The sequence below is a fragment of the Mustela lutreola genome, chromosome 4 (assembly GCF_030435805.1).
Source record: "Mustela lutreola isolate mMusLut2 chromosome 4, mMusLut2.pri, whole genome shotgun sequence".
NCBI classification, from domain to species: domain Eukaryota; kingdom Metazoa; phylum Chordata; class Mammalia; order Carnivora; family Mustelidae; genus Mustela; species Mustela lutreola.
The window spans coordinates 80,415,817-80,438,625 of NC_081293.1; the positions used below are offsets into that span (position 1 = coordinate 80,415,817).

Genomic DNA, 22,809 nt, shown 5'->3' on the forward strand with positions numbered 1-22,809 from the left:
TGTTGGAAGGGTTAGAATCTAGTTATATTATTAACATCTTCTTGGTTTACAATGGTTTTACTTGTTTCAGTTCACAGTGAGGACAATTAGCATGGTTTTATTGCATTTGCTTCTGATGTGTGTTTTCTTTATTATTTTAGATCGTGTTGCCTCCTCACCTAGAGAGAATAAGAGAAAAACTGGCAGAGAATATCCATGAACTTTGGGTTATGAATAAAATTGAACTTGGCTGGCAGTATGGTCCGGTATGTAATTTTGAAATTTATTTTCCGATTTGTTAATACATCTTTCTAAAAACATAACTTTTTCTCACTCATCCTGCTACGTGGTCACATGAATCGATTAGATTGATTTTTCCCCCCTACACATTAGTTTTTGTTCAGTTTTTCTTTACAAGAAAGAATGACATTATTGGTGTGTTCACTGAAGAATAGCCTCGTTGCCTAGACAATTGAAAAGTCATCATTCTTGAGGCTGAAAGTTATATTTTTAAATCAAGGTTAACATATACAGACAATAGGGATTGATTTCTAAGCCACTGAGGGGAGAAAAAAAAATTTCATTGAAAGTGAAAGTGAAAGTTGAAAATGGAAAGAAATTAGTCATTTTCCTTTTCCGTTATCTAGTGCTTTGCTTCTTTTAGTCTTAACTGTGTATAACAGTCAGTACCGGGCCTGTGGGCAGAGGGCCACAGTTGTTTTCATAGGTGGAAGACAGGATGAGATATAATGATTGAATGTATTTCGAAATTATTATTTAAAGATCATAGTGGGCGCCTGGGTGGCTCAGTTGGGTAAGCATCTGACTCTTGATTTTGGCTCAGGTCATGATCTCAGGGTTGTGGGATCGAACCCCATGTGGGGCTCCATGTTCAGCAGGGAGTTTGCTTGCGATTCTCTCTTTCCCTCGCTCTCTGCCCCTCCCCCCATGCTTGTTCTTGTTCTCTCTCTCAAGTAAATTAAATATTTTAAGAAAATGAAGATCTTTATGGTTTGCAAATTAAATTTATTTCTAACAATTTTCTACAATTGTTTAACAATTTTTAACAGTTTTCTGTGTTACCAGTGTATCATATACCTTATTTTTGGCAGGGCTGTGGCAACACTTATATTTTTATAATATTATTAGTCTAAGTATCCCAAGATTATAACGCTGCCGTATACATTTGACTGACTATAGAAAGGAGTGTTTCACCTTGTCATAGCTCATTGCATTGAGCTTTGAATAAAGAATATTTTTTTATTAGTGCTGGTGGTGACTACCATATGATACCCCACACCACTCCCTCACTTTTATATATCTGTTTAGAACTTCCCATTTTCACATAAACTCTCACAGGTCATTGGGTTAAATTTTCTTAACAGCACACAGGGCTATTCTTTCAGTTTTGCTGGCGATGGCTTCCCTGAGTGTTGGGCCTTGAGAGTGGTCGCAGTGCTCTTGAGGAGCTCAGACTGGGGTCCAGATTTTCTCGCTTTCTCTCTAGGACTGTTTTCACTGTAAGACTTGCCAATGCTCTTATGGGTGGCCGAGGTGGGAGGTGGCGAGTTTCACTGTTGTGTGCAGGGGGAGGAGAGATCTGGTTGTGAGACATGTTTTAGAGTTCACGTTTGGGGTATGGGCAAGAGAGGGAGGGAAGTCTGGGCAAATTTCTGGTTTTAGCTTGGACACCTGAGAGGACATTGGTGTCTGTGATTCTCCCGTATACAGAATAGAGGTGAAGTGAACATGACATAAATGGGGAGCAGATTATTTCAGGACTTGGACACCTTCATTTCTACTTTGATGTTTAGAATTCAGAGTGAAATTTTCTAAACATAGATTTCATTTCTGGACCTACGTGTTTAATCAAGTAATATGCTTTTGTGTAAGTCCTGTTCATTTGTAAAGATCACCAGGAAGAAAAAATATGTTATTTTTAACTTAGTGATGCCTGAAGAGTTAGAAAAAGTTCTTGCTTAGGTTGTGTCCTGTCTAGGTGGGATTTCTAGAACCTGATAGTTATTCGCATAGAGTAATTTTTTTTAAAGTTTTTATTTATTTGACAGAGATCACAAGTAGGCAGAGAGGCAGGCAGAGAGAGAGAGAGGGGAGGAAGCAGGCTCCCTGTGGAGCAGAGAGCCCGATGTGGAGCTCGATCCCAGGACCCTGGGATCATGACCTGAGCCGAAGGCAGATGCTTTAACCCACTGAACCACCTAGGCGCCCCACATGGAGTAATTTTTGTTCGCCAGCTGTCATCTTGGGGCTACAGCATAGTGATGCCTGTGGCATCTAGGTTTCTGAGAAGATAATCTATTTACAAGTGCAAGGATCTAAGACATCTTTCTCATTAATTCATTCCTAAAATCTTGAATTTTGGCTGATAGACACTTGCAAGAATAAATATGAAAAGTGCCCATAGGCTAACTGATATCGTTAAGGTGAAGGTATGATTTGCGGTATCTGTAGGTTACTCACAGTGGGTGAGATGATCCGCTGGAATCACTGTGAAGACTTTAGATCAGTCATTTATCTTGTCAATTTATGTCTTTAGTCTGGCTCTAAACACATAAAATTACTACACATTAAAACTAAGAACTACACCTTTCTTACACAGACTTCATTTCAATGTATGAAACATTTGTTGGGTGCCTACCATGTGCCAGGCATGTTCTGGGTGATGGGAGTACATCAAAGAAGAAAAAAGAACAGAATTTCTCTTTCTTTGGTCTTACATTCTAGTGCTAGGAGGTAGACCGCAAACCGGCAAGTGCGTGTCTGGTTCTGCCAGCAGGTGGAGTTTGTTATGGAAGAAAATGAAAGTGTAGAGTGAATAGGCAGATGGTCATACTGGGAAGGAGAACAGGATGACCCTGATTGGGAAAGTAAGATTCAAGCAAATGTTGGAGGAGGCTGAGGTGGGGAGCATGTGGGTGTCAGGGTAGAGCCGGCTTGGGCCTGGGGGCCAGGAACTACACGGAACAGAACAGGGGCCCGAGGTTAGGCCAGGTTTTACCACTGATCATAAACATTAGCGTGCCTGGGGGCTTATGGGGACAGCTTTGCTGGGATGATGAGCTGAGCTGAGCCTTCCTTCTTGCTTTTCCCCTTCATTTTCCTGCCATGCAGTTGGATTGCCACGGCTGGTGTCTGGATTGGAGATGATTATCATGAGGATTTTCTGTCCCATTTCAGGTTAGAGATGACAATAAGAGACAGCACCCCTGTCTGGTGGAGTTCTCCAAGCTGCCTGAGCAGGAACGCAATTACAACTTGCAGATGTCGCTGGAGACCCTGAAGTGAGTTACTTACCTTTTCCTCTTTTCTGATCTGCCTGTCCTGAGACAAACAAGGTATCAATACAGGTTAATTCAGTTCGAATTAAGTTAATTAACTGAGAACTTTTCATAATGCCCAGGGGGATTGGATCAGCATTTGTTTGGAATTAGACTTTTGACCCTGCTATTTTGTGTCTTTATGCTTTATAAAGTATTTAGTGAAGAGCCTTCTATGGATATTTTGGGCATTACAGAACACAAGGATTTTCTGATCAGATACATTGCTGTTTACAGTGTGGGCCAAGGACCAGGTCTGTCACAAACTATTTTTGATTTGTGACAACATAAGTAAAGATACTAATAGGAAGTGTTGAGAATCTTTTATGCCAATTTAAAGGAACAATTATATGTGTTATTGAATCTCATTATTTATAAAATGCAGGCTTATATTTTATATGTCTTCATTTAAAAATTTTAATTTTCTCTAACAAGTTTTATTTGTGTTTTATCAGAGAATCCGGCTACAATAGGCTAGAAATTAAAAAGAAATTGGCCTTTTATCACAGATAGTTTGAGAAACACTGCTCTAATATATTTTAAAGATGCTGAGTTAAGATAATTGTTTACTTTGCTGATGGATTTTTCTTTCATATGATATATGGGATCTGTTTGTTATTTCCCTGACTTATTTAACCATACCATCTTTTTGTCAGAGAGTGCCTCGGGACCATTTCCCTGAGAAACACACTTTGAGAAAAGCATCCTTAGACAATTCACCTATTGTCTTTAAAGGCAGATTCACTTTGCAGTGACCCTGCCAGTTGCATTCAGGGAATTTGCTGCTTATCATTGCAAATGAAAGAATGAGGTGGAGTAAAATGAAGGAAAAGAATTTTAATACAAACAGTTTAGAAAAGGGGCATCTGAGGTGGAGTAAAATGAAGGGAAAGAATTTTAATACCAACAGTTTAGGAAAGGGGCATCTGGCTCAGTCAGTTAATCATCTGATCTTGATTTTTGGCTCAGGTTGTGATCTCAGTGTCATGAGATCGAAGCTTGTGTCTGGCTCCGTGCTGGGCATGGAGCCTGCGTAAGATTCTCTCCCTTTCCCTACGCCCCTCCTCTCTTTCTCTCTCTCTCTCTCAAAAGAAAAGAAAAAAGTCCAGAAAATATTTTTGAGAAGACCATACCTTTTCTTAATTCCTTTTCTGTCCTTGGTGGCCTCTAGAACTAGATTTATTCAAATAGGTCACTTACTCTAATGCATATTTATATTAGGCTTATATCCTTGTGTCTATTTTTGTTTGTTTCAGTTTTGTTAAGAGTAAGGAGTTGTTCCCCTCAAAGTAATTTTACCAAGGATTCAGAACATAAAACTTCACCACTGTTTCAAACTTTGGGTTTTGGGTTCAGGTGTCTTTCTTCAAAGATGTGGTTCTAATAATCTTTATGGATGTTAACATACTGGGCATTGAGTGAGTTTAGTTTCTACTAGTAATTTGAAAGGGCAGGGAAATATATATTAATCAAGTAAGTTGAGAATCTCCCAGAGATAAAAATGGACAGAGCTTGCCTGCGATGAAGAATGCACGATGCGTGACTCTGACCTGTGAACCCCGTGTTTAGGGTCCCCTGACTTCCTTTGTATTCTTGGTTAGTGGCTTGTACATTTCAGTAAGTGATTCACAGCAGCTCACCATTTGCTTATCTTTTACAACAAAATGTTTTATTGAAAGGTCAAGGTCTAAGATAATTCAGTTAAATTTGTAGTACATTCCCTGTAATTTTAGTGATTGACAACTAAGCCAGCTATTGCAAAGGACAAATCCCAAGAAGCAGGGAAGTGGAGAAACTTCCTTATTTGCATAGTGTGTGGAGTCTGACTGCCTGTAATCTGACCTCATTCCTAAAGAGGGTCTGGTGGCTGATTTGATTAATCATCACAGTGCATGTACTGAGGTGCTGTTGCCGATCATGAATGCTAATGACCTTGTCCCTGAGCTAATCCTCAATACTTTACAATGAGCTGATTTAAAGTATTTCTTTAAAATTAGAACAAGAAGAACCCCTACTTCTCCAAAATTCACACTTAGCCCAATCTCAGTAGTTGGTGGTTTCTTTCTGTGTTCCCATTAGAGCCTCGTTTAGTTGATAGCTCCCAGAGCAGAGTAGGTGAGAACGCAGGCTTTGGTGTTAGATGGTACAGGGTCAAGGATTGCTGCTCCAAAGGGAATCTTAGCTTTTTCTTCCATCAGTGAAATGGGGTCATAGTGGAATGGAATGGAATGGAATGGAATTGTGGTAGGGACTAAATCCTATAATAGTGATCAAGCTTGGAGCACCATATGTCTGATACACTTCACAAAGGTATCATGGGAAGGATCAAAACTTTATTCCTTTGAATTCTGAAGAGTGCTGAAGTAACAAATAAGCAGAAGATTACTACAGAATATCCCTTATTTTGGGCTGAAGGGTGGTTTCACGTGGATGTGAATGTTAGATGCTCTGTCTGTGATTTAGACTGGCCAGTTATCTGTGTGCTACAGAGTCGTGCAGACTTCCGGCTCCCTCTCTTGGGACAACCTAGTACTTCCAGCAGACCTGTTAGCCCTGTGCCCAATTTAGGCTGTGCCACTAAAGGTTTAAGTTCTGTTCTACTTAACAGTAGTTCCTGAATTTCAGATCTTAATTTTGGAATAATTGACTCATATTTAGGGAATGAATGATACAGTGATTTTTTAATCAACATCTTATATTTTCATAGAATCTTTCTTTGTAAGTTAGCAAAAATAGAGCAAGACTAGAACAATATTTTTCTTCTGGTCAGTAGGTTGTTTTTTTTGTTTTTGTTTTTTTAGATTTTATTTATTTATTTGTCAGAGAGAATGAGCAGGGGGAGCTGCAGTCAGAAGGAGAAGTAGGGTCCCCACTGAGCAAGGACCCTGATGAAGGACTCTTGATCCCAGAACTCTGGGATCATGACCTAAGTGAATGGCGGATGCTTAATTGACTGAGCCACCCAGGCATCCTTGATCAAGCAGTTTTTTCCCTAAAATTGTTTGTAGGAAATGCGATGTGTTTGTATACATATGTAGGGAGGTATGAGAAGCATAGGGACACAGGGACACCAAGGAGAGCATAGGAAAGAGAGAAAAGTAGTTAAGGAAGAGACTTGATTTTTTCTAAAAGAGCAGGTTTTCCTCCTAACTTTGTACTTTCTTTTTGTTTGTTGTTTGTTTTTTATTTTTTCAGTCTCATGCTAGCAGCAGTTTTCCCGATCTCTGTTGTGATTCTTGACATTGAGCCCTGGGCTCACTCCTCTCTCTGTTGCATGGTCTCTAGGCATTCTTATCCACACCCATAACTTCTTATCACACCCATCACCCACCCAAACCCACACAGTTGCTGACAGCTTCCTAAATGTGCATCGTTACCCCCAGACACCTGTTCTGTGTGTATCCCATTCCTCAGCGGTATTTTCCCTAGATCGGAGGCAGCTTGACCCACAGCATTACGTCCCCTGTGAATGGCATCTCTGTTCATCTGCTGCACAGGCCAGACACCTGGGGCTTATCCTGGACTCTTCCTTATGTTTGATCCCTGCATCCAGCCAGTCAGTGGGCACAGCCCATCACCAGATCCTCCCCAGCGCATCTCCAGTCTGTCCCCTCCCCCCCTTTCCACAGCGCTCCTCTTGGTCTGAGCCACCACCGCAAGTCCCCTTGACTGCCCTGAGAATCTCCTCACGGCTCCCCCCACTTACTTTCTTCCAGTTCATTCTGTGCACAGCCAGAGTTCATGCGCCTGTACGTGGGCACACTCACGCACACGGTGCTTGGGACCGTTCACGGCCTTCCCGTTGTACTCATTGCAGGAGTCTGCGCTAGTCCTTGGGGTCTACGCCGGCCACTTCTCAGCGCATCTGCCCAACTCCTTTTCTTGTTCACTGTGGTCCAGCCCCCGTGGTCTCTTCCCTCCAGGGACTCAGATTTTTTACCGCCTCATCTGTGCTGTTCCTTTAGCCTGAAAATTCTTTATCTGATGCTTAGATGGGCCCCTTCCTACTTTTACTTTCTGTTTCTGCTTGAGTGTACTTCCTGGATGAGACCTTCCCCACCCCCTCTCCTCTTCTCTTCTAACACCTTGTAACATTTTTTTTTTAATCGCTCTCGCTACCATGTAACATTTTTTTTTAATCGCTTTCGCTACCATTTGTAATATTATTCTCTGGGGTTATTTACTCTTTGCCTTTCTTACTAGACTAAGCTACACAAAGGTAATGATTTTCTTACATGATTTTTCTACATGATTTTATTTTTTATTTTTATTATTTTTTTTAAGATTTTATTTATTTATCAGAGAGAGAGGGAGAGAGACCGAGCACAGGCAGACAGAATGGCAGGCAGAGGCAGAGGGAGAAGCAGGCTCCCCGCCGAGCAAGGAGCCCGATGTGGGACTCGATCCCAGGACGTTGGGATCATGACCTGAGCCGAAGGCAGCTGCCCAACCAACTGAGCCACCCCAGGCGTCCCCATGATTTTATTTTTTTAAACTCCCCATCCTATACCTGCCTTTTTCAAAAAAAGATTTTACCTAAAATTAATTGTGATAACAGTGTGTGTGTGTGTGTGTGTGTGTGTGTATGTGTGTGTGTGTAATACACACAGCTCCATTTACCTATACCAGCTGTCTTTCTGTCTCTAGATTTTCATTTTTCAGATGTTGTGGAGGAAAGTGTGAGTGAATTGTAGATACTTGCCACATGCCTACTGTGACTAGGCCCTAGAAATTCTGTAATCCAGAAGGATAAGCCATTGTATCTTATTTTGCTGGGTTAGGAGAAACCATTATTGCTGTGGATAGTGAATCATGTTTTCCATATAAACCTAGAGGACTCTAAAGGATGAGTTCTACAAGTGAATTGTAAGGATCTTTCTTGGGAAAATCAATGGAATTCATTCAGGGGAAGAAAAAAAAATACAGAGTATCTTAAAAAAAAAGAGTGAACAGTTGCTGGCAAACAGGGACCCTGATGTGTCATTTGAAAATGAAATTTTTTTCTAGACTACAAAGTCCCCTACAGGATTAGCAATATCTGGGGAATTTGTATCTAATAAAGGTTGCTTTTCAAACCAGGGGTAAAAGATGAATTATTTAGTAAATATTTTATGGAGAAGTAGATACCCATCTGGGAAAAAAAAATAAAGTTAAGCTATACCTTAAGCTAATAGAATCCCCTCACCATCACCCCCACACAGGAAAGCATGGATATTTTCCTTTAAATGGTTTTACAAATGGGGAATTTCTGAATGCCATATAAAACCCAAAAGCCATAAGAAAAGGTGGAAAATTTTCAGTTATATAAAAACAGATTTGAAATTCTGCTTAAAAATAACAATACAAAGAAAATAAAAAGACAAACTAGAGGGGCGCCTGGGTGGCTCAGTGGGTTAAGCCTCTGCCTTCAGCTCAGGTCATGATCTCAGGGTCCTGGGATCGAGCCCCGCATCGGGCTCTCTGCTCAGCGGGGAGCCTGCTTCCCCCTCTCTCTCTGCCTGCCTCTCTGCCTACTTGTGATCTCTGTCTGTCAAATAAATAAATAAAATCTTAAAAAAAAAAAAAAGACAAACTAGAGAAAAACATTTGCAACTCATATCCCAGACACAGGAAGAGCTTCTAAAATGCAATTAAAACCCTATAACTAAAGGGAAGTTGAGCAAAGAATATTTTCACAGACAAAAAATAAGTACAGATATCAAGCATATGATAAAGGTGCTCAAATACTCTTATTTTAAGAAAAATATCGGGGTTCCTGGCTGGCTCAGTCAGCGGAGTGTGCAACTCTTAATCTTGGGATTATAAATTCAAGCTCCATGTTGCATGTAGAGATTATGTAAAAACAAAATCTTAAAAAAATACAAATTAAAATGATAATGAGATACCTTTTTCTCCCCTTTTTTTTTTTTTAAGGTTTTATTTGTTAGAGAAAGAGAGAGTGAAAGCGAGCACAAGCAGGGGGAGTGGCAGGCAGAGGGAGAAGCAGGCTTCTAGGTGAACAAGGAGCCCGGTGCAGGACTGGATCCCAGAACTCTGGGATCAGGACCTGACCTGAAGGCAGACACCTAACTGACTGAGCCACTCAGGCAACCCTTAAGGAGATACCTTTTTAACATACCAGTTGACAAAGTTTAAGCAGAGAACGTCTGGGAAGGAGGCAATGTCATACACGTCTGGTAGGAATGTAAATTACTACCAACTCTATAGACATTTGGGAATACTTGGGAATCTTTAAAATGTAAGCCAGTAATTCCATGTCTAGGAATTTTTAACCTATAGATGAAGGGCACAGTAGATGTATTAAATGTATGAGGTTATTTATTGTAGCCTTGTTTGTAATAACAAAAGACTCTGAACAAATAGCTGGGTGAAAACATGACACACCCAACTAATGGAGTATTTCAGAGCTGTTGAAAAATAAACCGGCTTTATGTGAAAGAACAGTATATCAGAGTTATGGTGTAAGGTCAAGATAGAAGATTGCAGAGAGCTGTCTTTTGTATGTACCCATCACATAAAAGGGGGGAAAAGAAACAATACGCTTTCCTGTGTGCACACACACACACAAACCAGTCTGTGTTAGTATTTGCACAGACTGTAGCAAGACATTCAAGAATCAGTAACAGTCAGTGTCTTTAGGAAAAGAAATGGGACTGCATGGAGGGGATTGGAGAAAGACTTACTATTCAATATATTGCTTTTGGTAGTAATTGAAATATCACACGATTTACACATTACTCAAAAGTAAATGATTTAGAAATTAATGTTTTTCCTTTGCTTTAAAGACATTTTCTGCTCTCCTTCCAAGGTGGAATGTTGCCGTTGATTCCCATCCGCCATTATGTTGGGTTATTCTGGAGATGGAGAACGAGTTCTTGCAGCTTATTTCTGGTTTTGTTTTCCAGGACTTTGCTGGCGTTAGGATGTCATGTGGGTATATCAGACGAACATGCTGAAGAAAAGGTGAAAAAAATGAAGCTGCCTAAGAAGTAAGTTGAATGTCTAAGCAATATTAACTAGTCTCTGCATTGATTCAATCATATATTCAATTACTTGGGTGCAAATGGATTTTCCAGTCTATTTGCACCCAAAGAACTCTTGATGGATACGTATATGACTTGCCCAGAGAGGAATCGAAACTCAGAAAATCTTGGGAGTATGTTATAAAAAGTTGTTACTTTCCTTGCATGTAAGTATGCATGAACACTTCGGTGCCCATATCCCTAACTGCTTATGTCTGGTTTTCCACTTTACACCAAAAGATGTTTTTATAATTTAATTTGATTTTTTAAAGATCTATTTATTTGAGGGGCGCCTGGGTGGCTCAGTGGGTTAAGCCACTGCCTTCGGCTCAGGTCATGATCTCAGGGTCCTGGGATCGAGTCCCACATCGGGCTCTCTGCTTGGCGGGGAGCCTGCTTCCTCCTCTCTCTCTCTGCCTGCCTCTATGCCTCTATGCCTACTTGTGATCTCTGTCAAAATAAATAAATAAAATCTTTTTTTTAAAAAAAAGATCTATTTATTTGAGAGAGAGAGAGAGAATGCAGTTGGGGGTGAGGGACAAAGGAGAGGGAAAGAGAGAACTTTAAGTAGGCGCCATGCCCATCACAGAGCCTGACGTGGAGCTTGATCTCACAGCCCTGAGATCCCGACCTGAGCTGAAACTGAGTCAGATACTTAACCCACTGCACCACCCAGGCGCCCCTAATTTCATTTGTTTTTTGCCAAAAAGCAAATTTTAGGAGGAGTTATAAAGTTGGTATTATCATCCCCATTTTAAGTTGCATAAACTAAGGTCATGAATGCTATAGGGGTGATTTTGCCTGCTGGGCTATAGCCTCTGTCTGTGATCCTGTTGAACTTCTCAAAACTTCAGGTTTCTTAGCAGCTAACAGGTGATATGTCATTTGGGTATTAAATGAGTAAGTGCTCAATGAATAATGGCTGTTTCGTGTTATTATTTTTGTTTTGTTTTAATTTCCGAGGCCTATGCCTTATAGATAGCAGGTCTGGCCATGTGTTAAGTTGTATCATCAGCATAAAGCAAAAGAGCCACCCCATACTCTCCCTTGGTCACCCTGGCCTCAAGTTACCCCTGGTAAACATAAAATCAAAATAGAAATCATGAGCTTGCCCTGCAGATGCTAATTCAGGCAAGTTCTCTAGTTCAGCAAACACTGTTACTCATGAATTCCGTTTAAAAAAGTCTGTTATTATTATTATTATTATTATGTTTATTTATTATTATTATTATTATGTTATTAAATGTATGTTATTACCTAACACATTTTTAGGTTCTAAAAGTTTTCCTCAGAAGTTTAAGCACATCCATTGGATGCTGTTTTATGGCATTTTCACATATTTACATTTTGAAATGACACTTCAATGTCAGTCTCCAGTGTCAGAAATAAAAGCAGATCCACAGTGATGAGATATGTACTATCATCTATTTAAAACTACATATAAACGTTGATAATATGTTTTCTCCATCATTTTGTTTTTCTCTTTGATTTGTATTTCCAATCCATTTCCTTCACACAATGTTACCCTATTAAAGTATGTTTTGATTGATTACTCTGTCATACTTCTTTATAACTAAATCTAAATTGGTTTTTTGTTTTGCTTTGTTTTCTGTGATCAGAGTCAGTAAACATTGACATTTTTCTTCTGAGGTATTACAATTAATTTGGTTTTTTGATTAAAAAATGTAAAAATAAGATTTTATGGAAAATAGCGCATAATGAAATGGATTCAGCTATTCTTTTTTCCATTTATGTCGTATACCCATGTATAAACATTTAGTGATAAAAAGAGACAAGTTCTGGGTCATTTGCATTTTTTGTTTATATAAATAAATAAGTTTTTCTTAAAAAATCATTCAGTTTAAAGGAAAAAAAAAATCTGTTGAAAGAATGAAAGACAGAAAAAAAGTTGTTCAGTTCAGTGAACTGAAACTTCATAGTGGCCCATCCTCAGAAATCGTGTTTGATGACCTATCACTTGATGACTCAGTCATATCCTTCCTTGTTCAGTTTTTTTTTTTTTTTTAGATTTTTTATTTATTTACTTGACAGACAGCTCACAAGCAGGCAGAGAGGCAGGCGTGGGGAGGGGGAAGCAGACTCCCCGCTGAGCAGAGAGCCCAACGCGGGGCTCCATCCCAGGACTCTGGGATCATGAATCCGAGCCAAATGTAGAGGCTTTTACCCACTGAGCCACCCAGGCGCCCCCTTGTTCAGTTTTTTTAAAGCAAAAAATTAGAAACTTCCTTACTTAGGAAAGAATTTTTTAGCTTTTTATTAAAGTCACTTACTGTGATGCCTGGTGGCTCAAGTCAGTGAAGCGCCTGCCTTCCGCTCAGGTCACGATACCGAGGTCCTGGGATCGAGCCCCGCATCAGGCTCCCTGCTCAGTGGGAAGACTGCTTCTCCCTCTGCCTGCCGCTCTCCCTGTTGTGCTCACTCTCTCTTTCTCTCTCTCTCTCTGTCTCTGTCAAATAAATAAATCTTAAAAAAAAAATAAAATCACTTATTATCTCAGTTTTTTGGTAATTATATCATAAAGGCATTATTAAAATAAAAAAATAATTGGGGCACCTGGGTGGCTCAGTGGGTTAAGCCGCTGCCTTTGGCTCAGGTCATGATCTCAGAGTCCTGGGATCGAGCCCTGCATCAGGCTCTTTGCTCAGCAGGGAGCCTGCTTCCTCCTCTCTCTCTGCCTGCCTTTCTGTCTACTTGTCATCTCTCTCTGTCAAATAAATAAATAAAATCTTAAAAAAATATATTAAAATATAAAATGAAAAATAACAACAAAAGCTGGTAGTTATATCTGTTACTCATTTCCTTAGAAGATACCTTACTTAACCTGATGTATGTAAGGATAAGAAGATAGAACTATTAATTTCAGATTACCTTTGATAGCATGATATATTTAAGAAACTATTATATCATGTGCTGCATGTGTGTATCTTGTCAAAATTTGGGGGCAAAGTAGTCAGTCTGAAATGTATGAAAACATACTGTAGGATTCCATCTATATGACATTCTGAAAGAGGCAACACTATAGAGTCGTTGAAAGTATCAGTGGTTGCCAGGGGTTGAGAAGGTGGAAGAGACGGATGGTCAGAGCACAGAGGATTTTTAGGACAAAGAAAACATTGTGTATGACACTATAATGACTAGATAGTATCATTATACATTTATCTAAACCCATTAAATGTACAACGCCTGATGTAAGCCAGGGTCTTTGGATGGTAATGATGTCACAGTGTAGGTTCATGAATTGTAACAATTGTACCACTTTGTTTGGAGAATGTTGATAATGGGGAAAGCTGTGTGTGTGGAGGCAGAGAATAGTACTGTATCTTCATCTCAATTCTGCTGTGAACATAAAACTGTTCCCAAAAATAGTCCAAAAAATAACCAAGCCCCTCCCAGGTCAGAATTTAGCTTATTCAGTTTATGGAATTCATTTGCCATAAAATCTAATTGTTAAAACCAGGTTTCTCTGTGAAAGCCATCAGTTTAAATTGGTTGGAAAATGTCAGTCTTCTTTATTCTTTTGAGGTAAATGTGTTAATGTTTATTCCTATGATAGCCACCTCCATTCTGATATCTAAATCTGATATAAATAGAAACCAAAGGATTGATCAATGGATACACAGAGTATAGAGTTTGCAATAAGTTAGTCTTATTGAGGGATGGATTAAAGTCTTCTGCCTTTGTAATTTTTTACTGATGCCTTTTATTTGTGTTGCTTTTAGTAGTTCTGCATTACTTGAACATAGATGGGGAAATGGACACAATGGTGTTGCTAAATGAAAGCTATTCGCACCTGCTGGAAATCTATCCTACATCTCAATTTTTCATGAGATACCATCTCATTTGTTGGCAAAAATTAAGAAATTTGGTAATAGCAAAGATTGATGTCGATGTAGATCCACACAAGTCTTAAAGGTTGGAGTGTGTTTACAATCATTTTAAAAGCAGTTTGGCATAAAGTTAAACATTTTATAAAGTTAAACATTTGCACATCTTGGTGCCCAGCAGTCACTCCTAGAGATATGCCGTAGAGAAAGTCCACACCAACAAATGTGAAAGCTGTTGTTTTAGAAATATTATCTGTAATAGCATAAAAATAAGAGAGAAGAGTAGGAGAAATACTATTTAGTAGGAAGATGGCTTAAGTTGGATATGGTCACATAATAAAATTAATGAATTATAGTCATAAATGACAACATAGATGAACCTTAAAAAATAATGTTGTGGATGGATAAAAATATACCCCACATGCCTATATAAACTATAATAACTGTCTTTAAGACTAAAAAACGAGCAAAACATATTTATATAATGTGTGTGTGTGTGTGTGTGTATCTATGTGAGGAGTACACAGATAGATACAGTGGTTTAATAATATTCTTAACAAGGTGGTGGATTAATGGAATTCACTTTATTATAATGCTTGAAAGCATATTCTTTTGTTTTTGTAAAGAATAGTTATTTTAAAAATAAAAATATGACAGACAAATCCAAGTACATCAGTAATCACAATAAATGCAAATGGATTCATTTTTCCAGGTAAGATACAGAGATTGTCAGATTGGATTAAAAAAGATAACTCATGTTTTACATACCCCACAAAAATAATACGAAGCTATAGGTATTTTAGAATCAGTAAATTTAGAAAAATGGAACTATTTTATGATCCAGCAATTGCACTACTAGGTATTTACCCAAAGAATACAGAAGTGCTAATTCAAAATATACATGCACCCTGATGTTTATAGTAGCATTATCTACTATAGTCAAATTATAGAAACAACCCACGTGTCCATCAAATGATGAATGGCTAAAGAAGATGCAGTGTGTATATGCAATGGAATATTACTCAGCCAAAAAAAAAAAAAAAAAGAATGCAATCTTGCCATTTGCCACAGCATAGACAGAACTGGAGAGTATTATCCTAAGTGAAATAAGTCAGCCAAAGGAAGACAAATACCATATGATTTCACTCATGTGGAATTTAAGAAAAAAAAAACAAGTGAGTTGGCAGGATGCAGCCAGAGAAATGCATTTTGGTCCATCAGCACCCAGAGTACTGCAGTGGAAGCTTAATCATGAGAGCTTCGGGAGGATTTTGGGAAAGAGGTAGATAAGAATTTCAAACGGTCTTGAATCTGCTTAGCAGAAAGTCCACCCACAAGCCTTTGGGAGTGACATGAACTACCTCGTCTCCCTACCAGGTCCATGGGCACCCCCAACTCACCAAGTGTTAAATGCACACTTTTCCCAAATCTGCCAGCTGTGTGTGTGCTCCAGGGTATGTCCAGAAAGGCAAGCTTCAGGAGACGGGGAGTATGCTCAGAACGTAGGCCACAATTGGTGGGCCAGGGAGAATCTACAAACTTGTGATATAGCTCACCCCTCTGGAAATTAAAAAAAAAAAAAGAAAAAGAAAAAGTTTCTAATAACCTGCCTCGCAAACTGTAAGAACCTGAGAAGACACAGAGCCAATTAAGAGGGTCTTGGCTACTTCAAATGCAAAAGCAAAGACGCATAGCTACAAGAAGTATGAAAAATCAAGAAAATAGGGCATCACTAAAAGAAAATAATTTTCCAGCAACCAAGCTCAAAGGCATAGAATATTACAATATGATGAATTCAAAATAGCTGTTGTGAAGAAATTCAACAAGCTCCAAGAAAACTCAGAAAGACAATCCAGTGAAATCAGGAGTAAAGTTAATGAACACAAGGAGCTCTTGACCAAAGCAATTGAGATTCTAAAAAAGAACCAAATGGAAATACTGGACCTGAAGAATTCAGTGAGTGAGGTGAAGAATGTAGAGAAGAAGATCCGTCTCAACAGATCAGGGGGAGGAAGAAAAATGGCTTAGAGGTTAATGAATATAGAATTAATACGGTTAGAAGAGGAGCAGGAGCTAAGTTTAAAAAGAGTGAAAAAAGCCTAAAAAAGCCCTCAGATTCTGTCAGATAAGCAAATATCTGATGATCAGGCTCTAAAAGGAGAAGGGGCGGAGTCTGTTTTATGAAATAATAGCCAAGAACTTCCCAAACCCTGGGAAAGACTTGGATGTACAAGTCCATGAAGCTAATGGCATAGCCTGTTATGTCAGTGTAAAAAGACCTTCTCCAAGACACATTTTAATGAAACTGTCAAAAATCAATCATAAAGAATCTCAAAGCCAGGGGGAGAAGAAAGTCCCTGACAAAGAAACCCCCATTAGGCTTGAGCAGATTTCTCAACAGAAACTCTGACAGGCCAGGAGAGAGTGGAATGATGTATTCAGTGTGTTGAAAGATTAAAAATTGCCAGCCAAGAATATTCTATCTGGCAAACTTATTCTTCAGATATGAAAGGGAAATAAAGGCTTCCCCAGACAAAAGCTGAGGGGGGTTCAATGCCTCCAGACCTGCCATGCAAGAAATGCTAAAAGGAATTCTTCATGCTGAAATGCAAAGACACTAACCCAGGAATATAGCAGCGTGTGAAAGCTAATGGTGCACTGGTAATGGGGAGAAATCGGTCAGACTTAGAAATCTCTAACACTACACTCAGATTGTGTGTTAACCATGCAACTATAGTATGGAATTTAAAGTAGAAGAGTAAAGAGAACTAAAGCCACTTGGGTGCCTGGGTGGCTCAGTTCAGTGTCCAACTCTTGATTTCAGCTCAGGTTATGATCTCAGGGTCGTGAGATCGAGCTCCAGGTTGGGCTCCCCGCTCAGTGCAGAGTTCCTAAGTTCTTACATATCAACAATTACTCTAAATGTACGTGGTTTGAATTCAAAATCAAAAGGCTCAGAGTGGCTCGATGGAAAAAATGTTCAACTACGTGCTGCCTATAAGAGACCCATTTCAGATTTAAGGATTAACATGGACTCAAAATGTCATTTGAATTATATGCTGCATTTCCTATTTGAGAATAGACTATTTGTGTATTAGGGTTTTTTTATGTATAATACACACTTCATTACAAAACCTTAAGGTTTTGTACAGACAAAGAAGAATGCAGTAGAAAAAGTCCACTTCTGAGAGCTGGTGATTGCCAATTTCTAATATGCCTGAGTAATTGAGATTTAAGAACAAAACAGAATTATAGGTATAATGAAAAAAAAAATCTGGGGCACCTTGGTGGCTCAGTGGGTTAAGCATCTGCCTTTGGCTCAGGTCATGATCCAGCTCAGTGGGAAGGCTGCTTCTCCCTCTCTCTCTCTCCTCCTGGCTTGTGCTCTCTCTGTCTCAAGTAAACAAATAAAATCTTTTAAAAAATAAATGAAAAAAATCCTTGTCTGAATACCAATGCCATTTAGTAAAACCTTTCTTTAGCACGTATCTGTGTTATTAAAACAACACAGAGCATAGTAGATCAGGAACTGGTTGCCTGTGTTTATCACTGGGAAATAATAGATAGTGTTGAATTATGAACTGGTAGTATTTAGAATTGTCTGAGAGGTCTTTAAATTTAGTGGTAAATTCCTTCTGTCCACCATCACCTTCTTACCACTAATCCTTTGAAGTCCCTGCTAAGGATGGGAAAGGGGAGGTGTGAGTGGTATCTCAGGCATATGGGGGCACATAAAAGGCAAGAATGATATTCTCAATGCATATAGGTCTATATAAATGACTTTCTTAAGTTAAAGTCTTGGATGCTGAATATGTCAGCCCATGATATAGAGATAGAGATATACTGTTTATATAGACATAGCACATGTACTAAATTCAGATAACGTAAATATTTACCTAAGTGAAAGATGGTGGTACAAATACAGTTAAATTTTTTCTTTAATGATGAAGCACTGTGATCATGAAGGAAAAAAAAAAAACAGCTTTATACACTCCTTTAATATGTAATGAGTAAATTTCACAAACCGCAAATTTAAAAATGTGCTAATATGTAATGTTCTTTATTTTCTCTGATCAGGTTTAATTTTGTATTTAAGCCCCATGGACTTGCACCACAATGAAGCTTAGGATTAGAAACTTAGTCCTAGTTTGTTGAGTGCAAACTCCATTAAAATCAAAGCTTTCTGTGTTTATTTTCACTTCTCAGTTTTGATTCAGATGTCATCTTCTCAAAGCATTCTTTCTTCACCTCCATTTAAGATTATTCCCTATTTAATAAAAAAAATTTGTTCCTATTTAAAATTATACATTTCCCCATGCCCCCCTTTTCTCCTTTATTTTTCCCCACAGCACTTATATCTTCTAACATACTGTTGTTCTACACTACTTTGTTTATTGCCTGATTCTACATCAGAACGTAATTCCTGTAAACATAGATTTCTTTGTTCATGTTATTTAATGATAATATCAGCAGTTCATAGAATAGGGCCTAAAACATTCTAGCATTGAATGAGTATTTGTTGTTGAATTTGAATTCAGTGTCTACCTCCCTCTTAACCACTGGGGCTACCTGTGTTTGGTACACTTACACGTTGGGGAGGAGACATTGGACATTGGATTCCTGGTCCATCTCCTTTGATTTTGCTCTCATGACTGAATTAATGTCAAAGCAAACCAGAGCTGGACAGAAGTTAAAAGTTTAGAGGCAAATTTTATTCAGGAACTATGGCAATTGGGGAAGAGAGACCTCTGTATCAAACTGAACCCCATTTGGAATCCAACGAGGATGAGTGGGGATTTATTGGCAGGGAGTGCCGGTGGGCAGTGGATAGAAGATTACTACTAGGAAACATCAAGGAGAAGGGAGATTCTGCAGAACCAATTTGATAGGATTCTTGCTGAAGGTAGACTCAGTGATAAGATATCAAGAAAGCGCAAAGAATGCGATCCAGTATCAAGGGTGGATTTTCGTTAAACTGATCCAGTAGGGTTCTTGCTAAAATGGAACTAATTAGAACAAGGGCAGAGCCTAAGGACAGAGTCCCAGTCTCAAAGAGGACTCAGAGGAGCCTGACTCAGGTTTGACCAGAGAGAGTGTCTTTGTCAATTACCTTCATTCATCGCTGCTGGCATCATATGGGATGCCTGTTTTCCCCACTGGTCTTTGGGTCTACTCTCATTTCTGTGAGTACTCTAGGTCATTGCTCTTCTTTTAGCTTCCTTTATAGGCTTAAAGGAAGCCTTTTAGGGAGTCCCAGAAACCTAAGAATACTCTTTCTGGCAATTTGGATATTGCAGCATGTGGATGGAAGGGGTAGGGAACGTCGCCTGTCAGCCTAGATTGGGTTGGTTGCAATGTCTTGTTTCTCTGAAGTTGTGCCATGCAAGGAAAGGGTTTGGTGTGGGAGATTTTAGGATCTGGCCATTTTGCTCAGTGTTCTCTGGGAAGCAAGACAGAAGTTCACCTCGGTGCTGGGATCTACCTGGTCTCTACCTGGTTAAGTGTCAGGGAGTTTTGGCTTCCCTCCAGCTCCCCTGTCCTCTAGGCTCTGGAACCTGTCTGGGTAGGAGAAGGAGTCTTTATCTGGTTTTCTTCAAGTCTCAGGGCATCTGCGCTTGCTTTTTTGATATTCAAAAGCATAGCTTTTAATATCAGAAGGCCTTTTATCTGAAAGACTAATGTCTCTGCAGTGAATTTTCAAAGCCCGTGTTAAAAATCCAAAAGCCAAGTTTGGCTTTCTTTGGTCTCTCTGTTGAGTTGACCCGTTCTTGGGGCATTGGATACCTTGTGGTTTTGTTTCAAAGGGCCTGTGGGGTAGTAGAAGGCCTTGGAGTAAAAAGAAATTGATAAAAGAGGAGTTGGATGGGCTGGGGTAGGGAGGCCTCCCAGGCACATCCTCATATTACATTTACTTAAAAACAAAGAAGTGAACTAGTGGAAAAAATATATCCCTTGTCTGTTTCCTTTCTAATCTCTATACTGAAATTAATTCTCCAATATTTGTTTCCGGAGAAGGGTTTTTGAATTATCTCTCTATTCTTTCTGAGCAAATGTCAGCCCCGTATGCATTTTTAGTAGATGGGCTTCCAGCAAAACTTCCTTAATATCTCTGGTGTGCAGTCATCTGAGATTTTCCCGTTGGTTCCAAGATACTTGAAGGGCTGATTTGGTTTGGAAATTTATACCTAACATCCACTGAACTTGGACATAATCTTTTCATGTTTATTGCACATCTTTTACAGCAGGATGACTTCCAAGCTTCATTTAGCCTGATTCCTACTAAACAAGTAAACTTGAGAGGTGCGAGAAGCTAGAAAAAAAAGGAAAAGGTTCTTCTGCTTAGTGTTTCTCATTCTGCTGTGTTTTTTGTACACCACTTTAATTGCCCCTTCAGTGATATTATACTGCACACTTTTTTCAAGGGCTCATTTAGAATACCTGCTTAGGAAGAATGTAGGTCAGGTGGCAATGAAGTACAAAACTAAATTGCTAGTTAACGTGACAATTCATCAGTGGGGCCAAGTGCCATCAATTTTTTGTTCACATCTTCGTTAATTTGATGCAGATGAAACTGGCAGTTTACCAGTTGTGTTTTGTTTTATTTTTCTGGGGAAAAAGGTCATATAAAAAAGAAACTGAAGCCCAGTATATGTAATTTATTAATCTTGCTGTTTTATTTTAATTATTCAATTGTATGCTACATCAGAATAAATTCAGAGCTAATAACTGCAAAAGAATTTGGATACCTTGGAAAGGGAGTATTTTGAATATATTTATTTCATCCCCTATATATTCCTCATAATCTAAATTTCAGAATGATTGATGGAATGGAGACTTTGAATATTAAGGTAAAAGAAGTTTAAAATGATGCCTGCTAAACAGCTAGATTGCAGGAGAAAGATAGCTGTTGACTGATTCTGGTAGAATTTTCCCAGGAAGTTCAAGAAAGTAGAATGTAACACATGGATGTCTTTAACATGAACTTTATGTATTTTGTATTAATTTAATTACTAGTGATAGGACTTGTCCCTATTATTTGGACTATGAAATTCTACCCCCAAAAAACTGGTATAGCAGTATTTCTTTCATTTCTTTTACATTTCTGGGAATTAATCTGAAACATTACTTGAAACCACATAGCTTCCAAGGATTATGTCAATCACAATTTACTCCAAAAGCTTGGCTTTTTGTTCTTTTTCAACCATAAGAAGATAATATTTCCTACTAGCAGTTGGTTGGTTCATCTTTTTGTACCTAAATAGATTATATTATTAAGGTGAAGTGGACATTATTGGCCAAGGTTTATTTATGTTCTTTTAAAAAATCCCATTTTATGGGGCCCCTGGGTGACTCAGTGCGTTAAGGCTTCTGTTTTCGGCTCAGGTCATGGTCCCAGGGTCCTGGAATGGAGCCCCACATCGGGCTCTCTGCTCAGCAGGGAGCCTCCCTTCCTCCTCTCTCTCTGCCTGCCTCTCTGCCTACTTGTGATCTCTGTCTGTCAAATAAATAAAATCTTTAAAAAAAAGAAATCCCATTTGGTTACAATGGTTTGATTCTTTGTCAACATATACTACAAACAGAAAAAGAGTTTTATAAATCATTGTTGATACTGATTAATATTGGTTAGGTATTCATGATGTCAGCACATTTATCAAATACAGTAAGTTGAAGTCTATGAATTTCAAAGATACTTGTATTTTACTGTGGTTGATTTGAAGGACAACAGTATGGAAGTAAGGTTCGGGTGAAATAGGACTTAGTAACTTTGATTTGGATGGGATTATTAGCCATTTAAAAGAATCGTTTGAAGCTTTAAATCCTTTCTTGCACAGGGTTATTTAGGAAAGTAAAATGAATTGTAGTCTGCGTCTAACAGAGAGCATGAACTAATTAATTATTATGCTGTGTTAAATCAACAGATGGAAATGCACCTCCGTGGGTTTTCCTTGTGATCACAGATTAAAGCAGCTCTATAGATACTCCATGTAAGAAGGGGAAATTTTAGAAAATCAAGAGAAATGCTTAGGGTTCTATATTATCCAGCTTTACACATTGGTAGAACTTATCTATAATGTTTGACTTGGAAGGACCTCCTTCCCACCCTCTGCCTTTCAAACATACCCCCCTATTGCATATGAGATATTGCTGGGATGTCTACCATTAGAACTGGTTGTAAGAGAGTATTTCCCTCTTTTCAAATGCACACATTGCTCATTAAGATGGTTTCAGCTCTCATCAAGTTGCTATTGAAAAATGAGAGAAGAAAGAATGTGTGCTCTTGGGCTACCCCGTGCGGGGTGAATGTGAGGAAATCAGGAGGGGAGGGTGTCAAGCAGAGATAGGAAGATGGGACAGCAGAGAAGACTGAGTTCTTTGTCATTGCTCCTAAGGTTGCTTCCAACGAGTCACATTAAACTTAGAAATTAGACTCTGCCAGCTTGATCATTTGTCAGTGCCTTGGAAATATATTGGAAGCTCTTTATTGAAAAAAATATTTTGTGAATGAGAACTTGTATATGGGCTGCGCTTACAGTTTATAGATTTATCTATTTATAATCAGAATTCTATAACATACAATGATTTATATGAGCTATTAAAAAATTCCATGTGGGACGCCTTGGGTAG

The 22,809-nt window shown here is 38.8% G+C and overlaps 1 protein-coding gene across 3 annotated transcripts in view; it reads left to right on the plus strand.

Annotated features, from left to right (window-relative positions):
- RYR2 (ryanodine receptor 2) overlaps positions 1-22,809 on the plus strand; it is a 751,000-nt gene that overhangs the window by 436,513 nt on the left and 291,678 nt on the right. For all 3 annotated transcript variants that reach the window (XM_059170336.1, XM_059170337.1, XM_059170338.1), the window contains exons 23-25: positions 141-245; positions 3,178-3,281; positions 10,223-10,306. In XM_059170336.1, the coding sequence (XP_059026319.1) occupies positions 141-245; positions 3,178-3,281; positions 10,223-10,306 (293 nt within the window). The remainder of the gene's footprint in view (positions 1-140; positions 246-3,177; positions 3,282-10,222; positions 10,307-22,809) is intronic.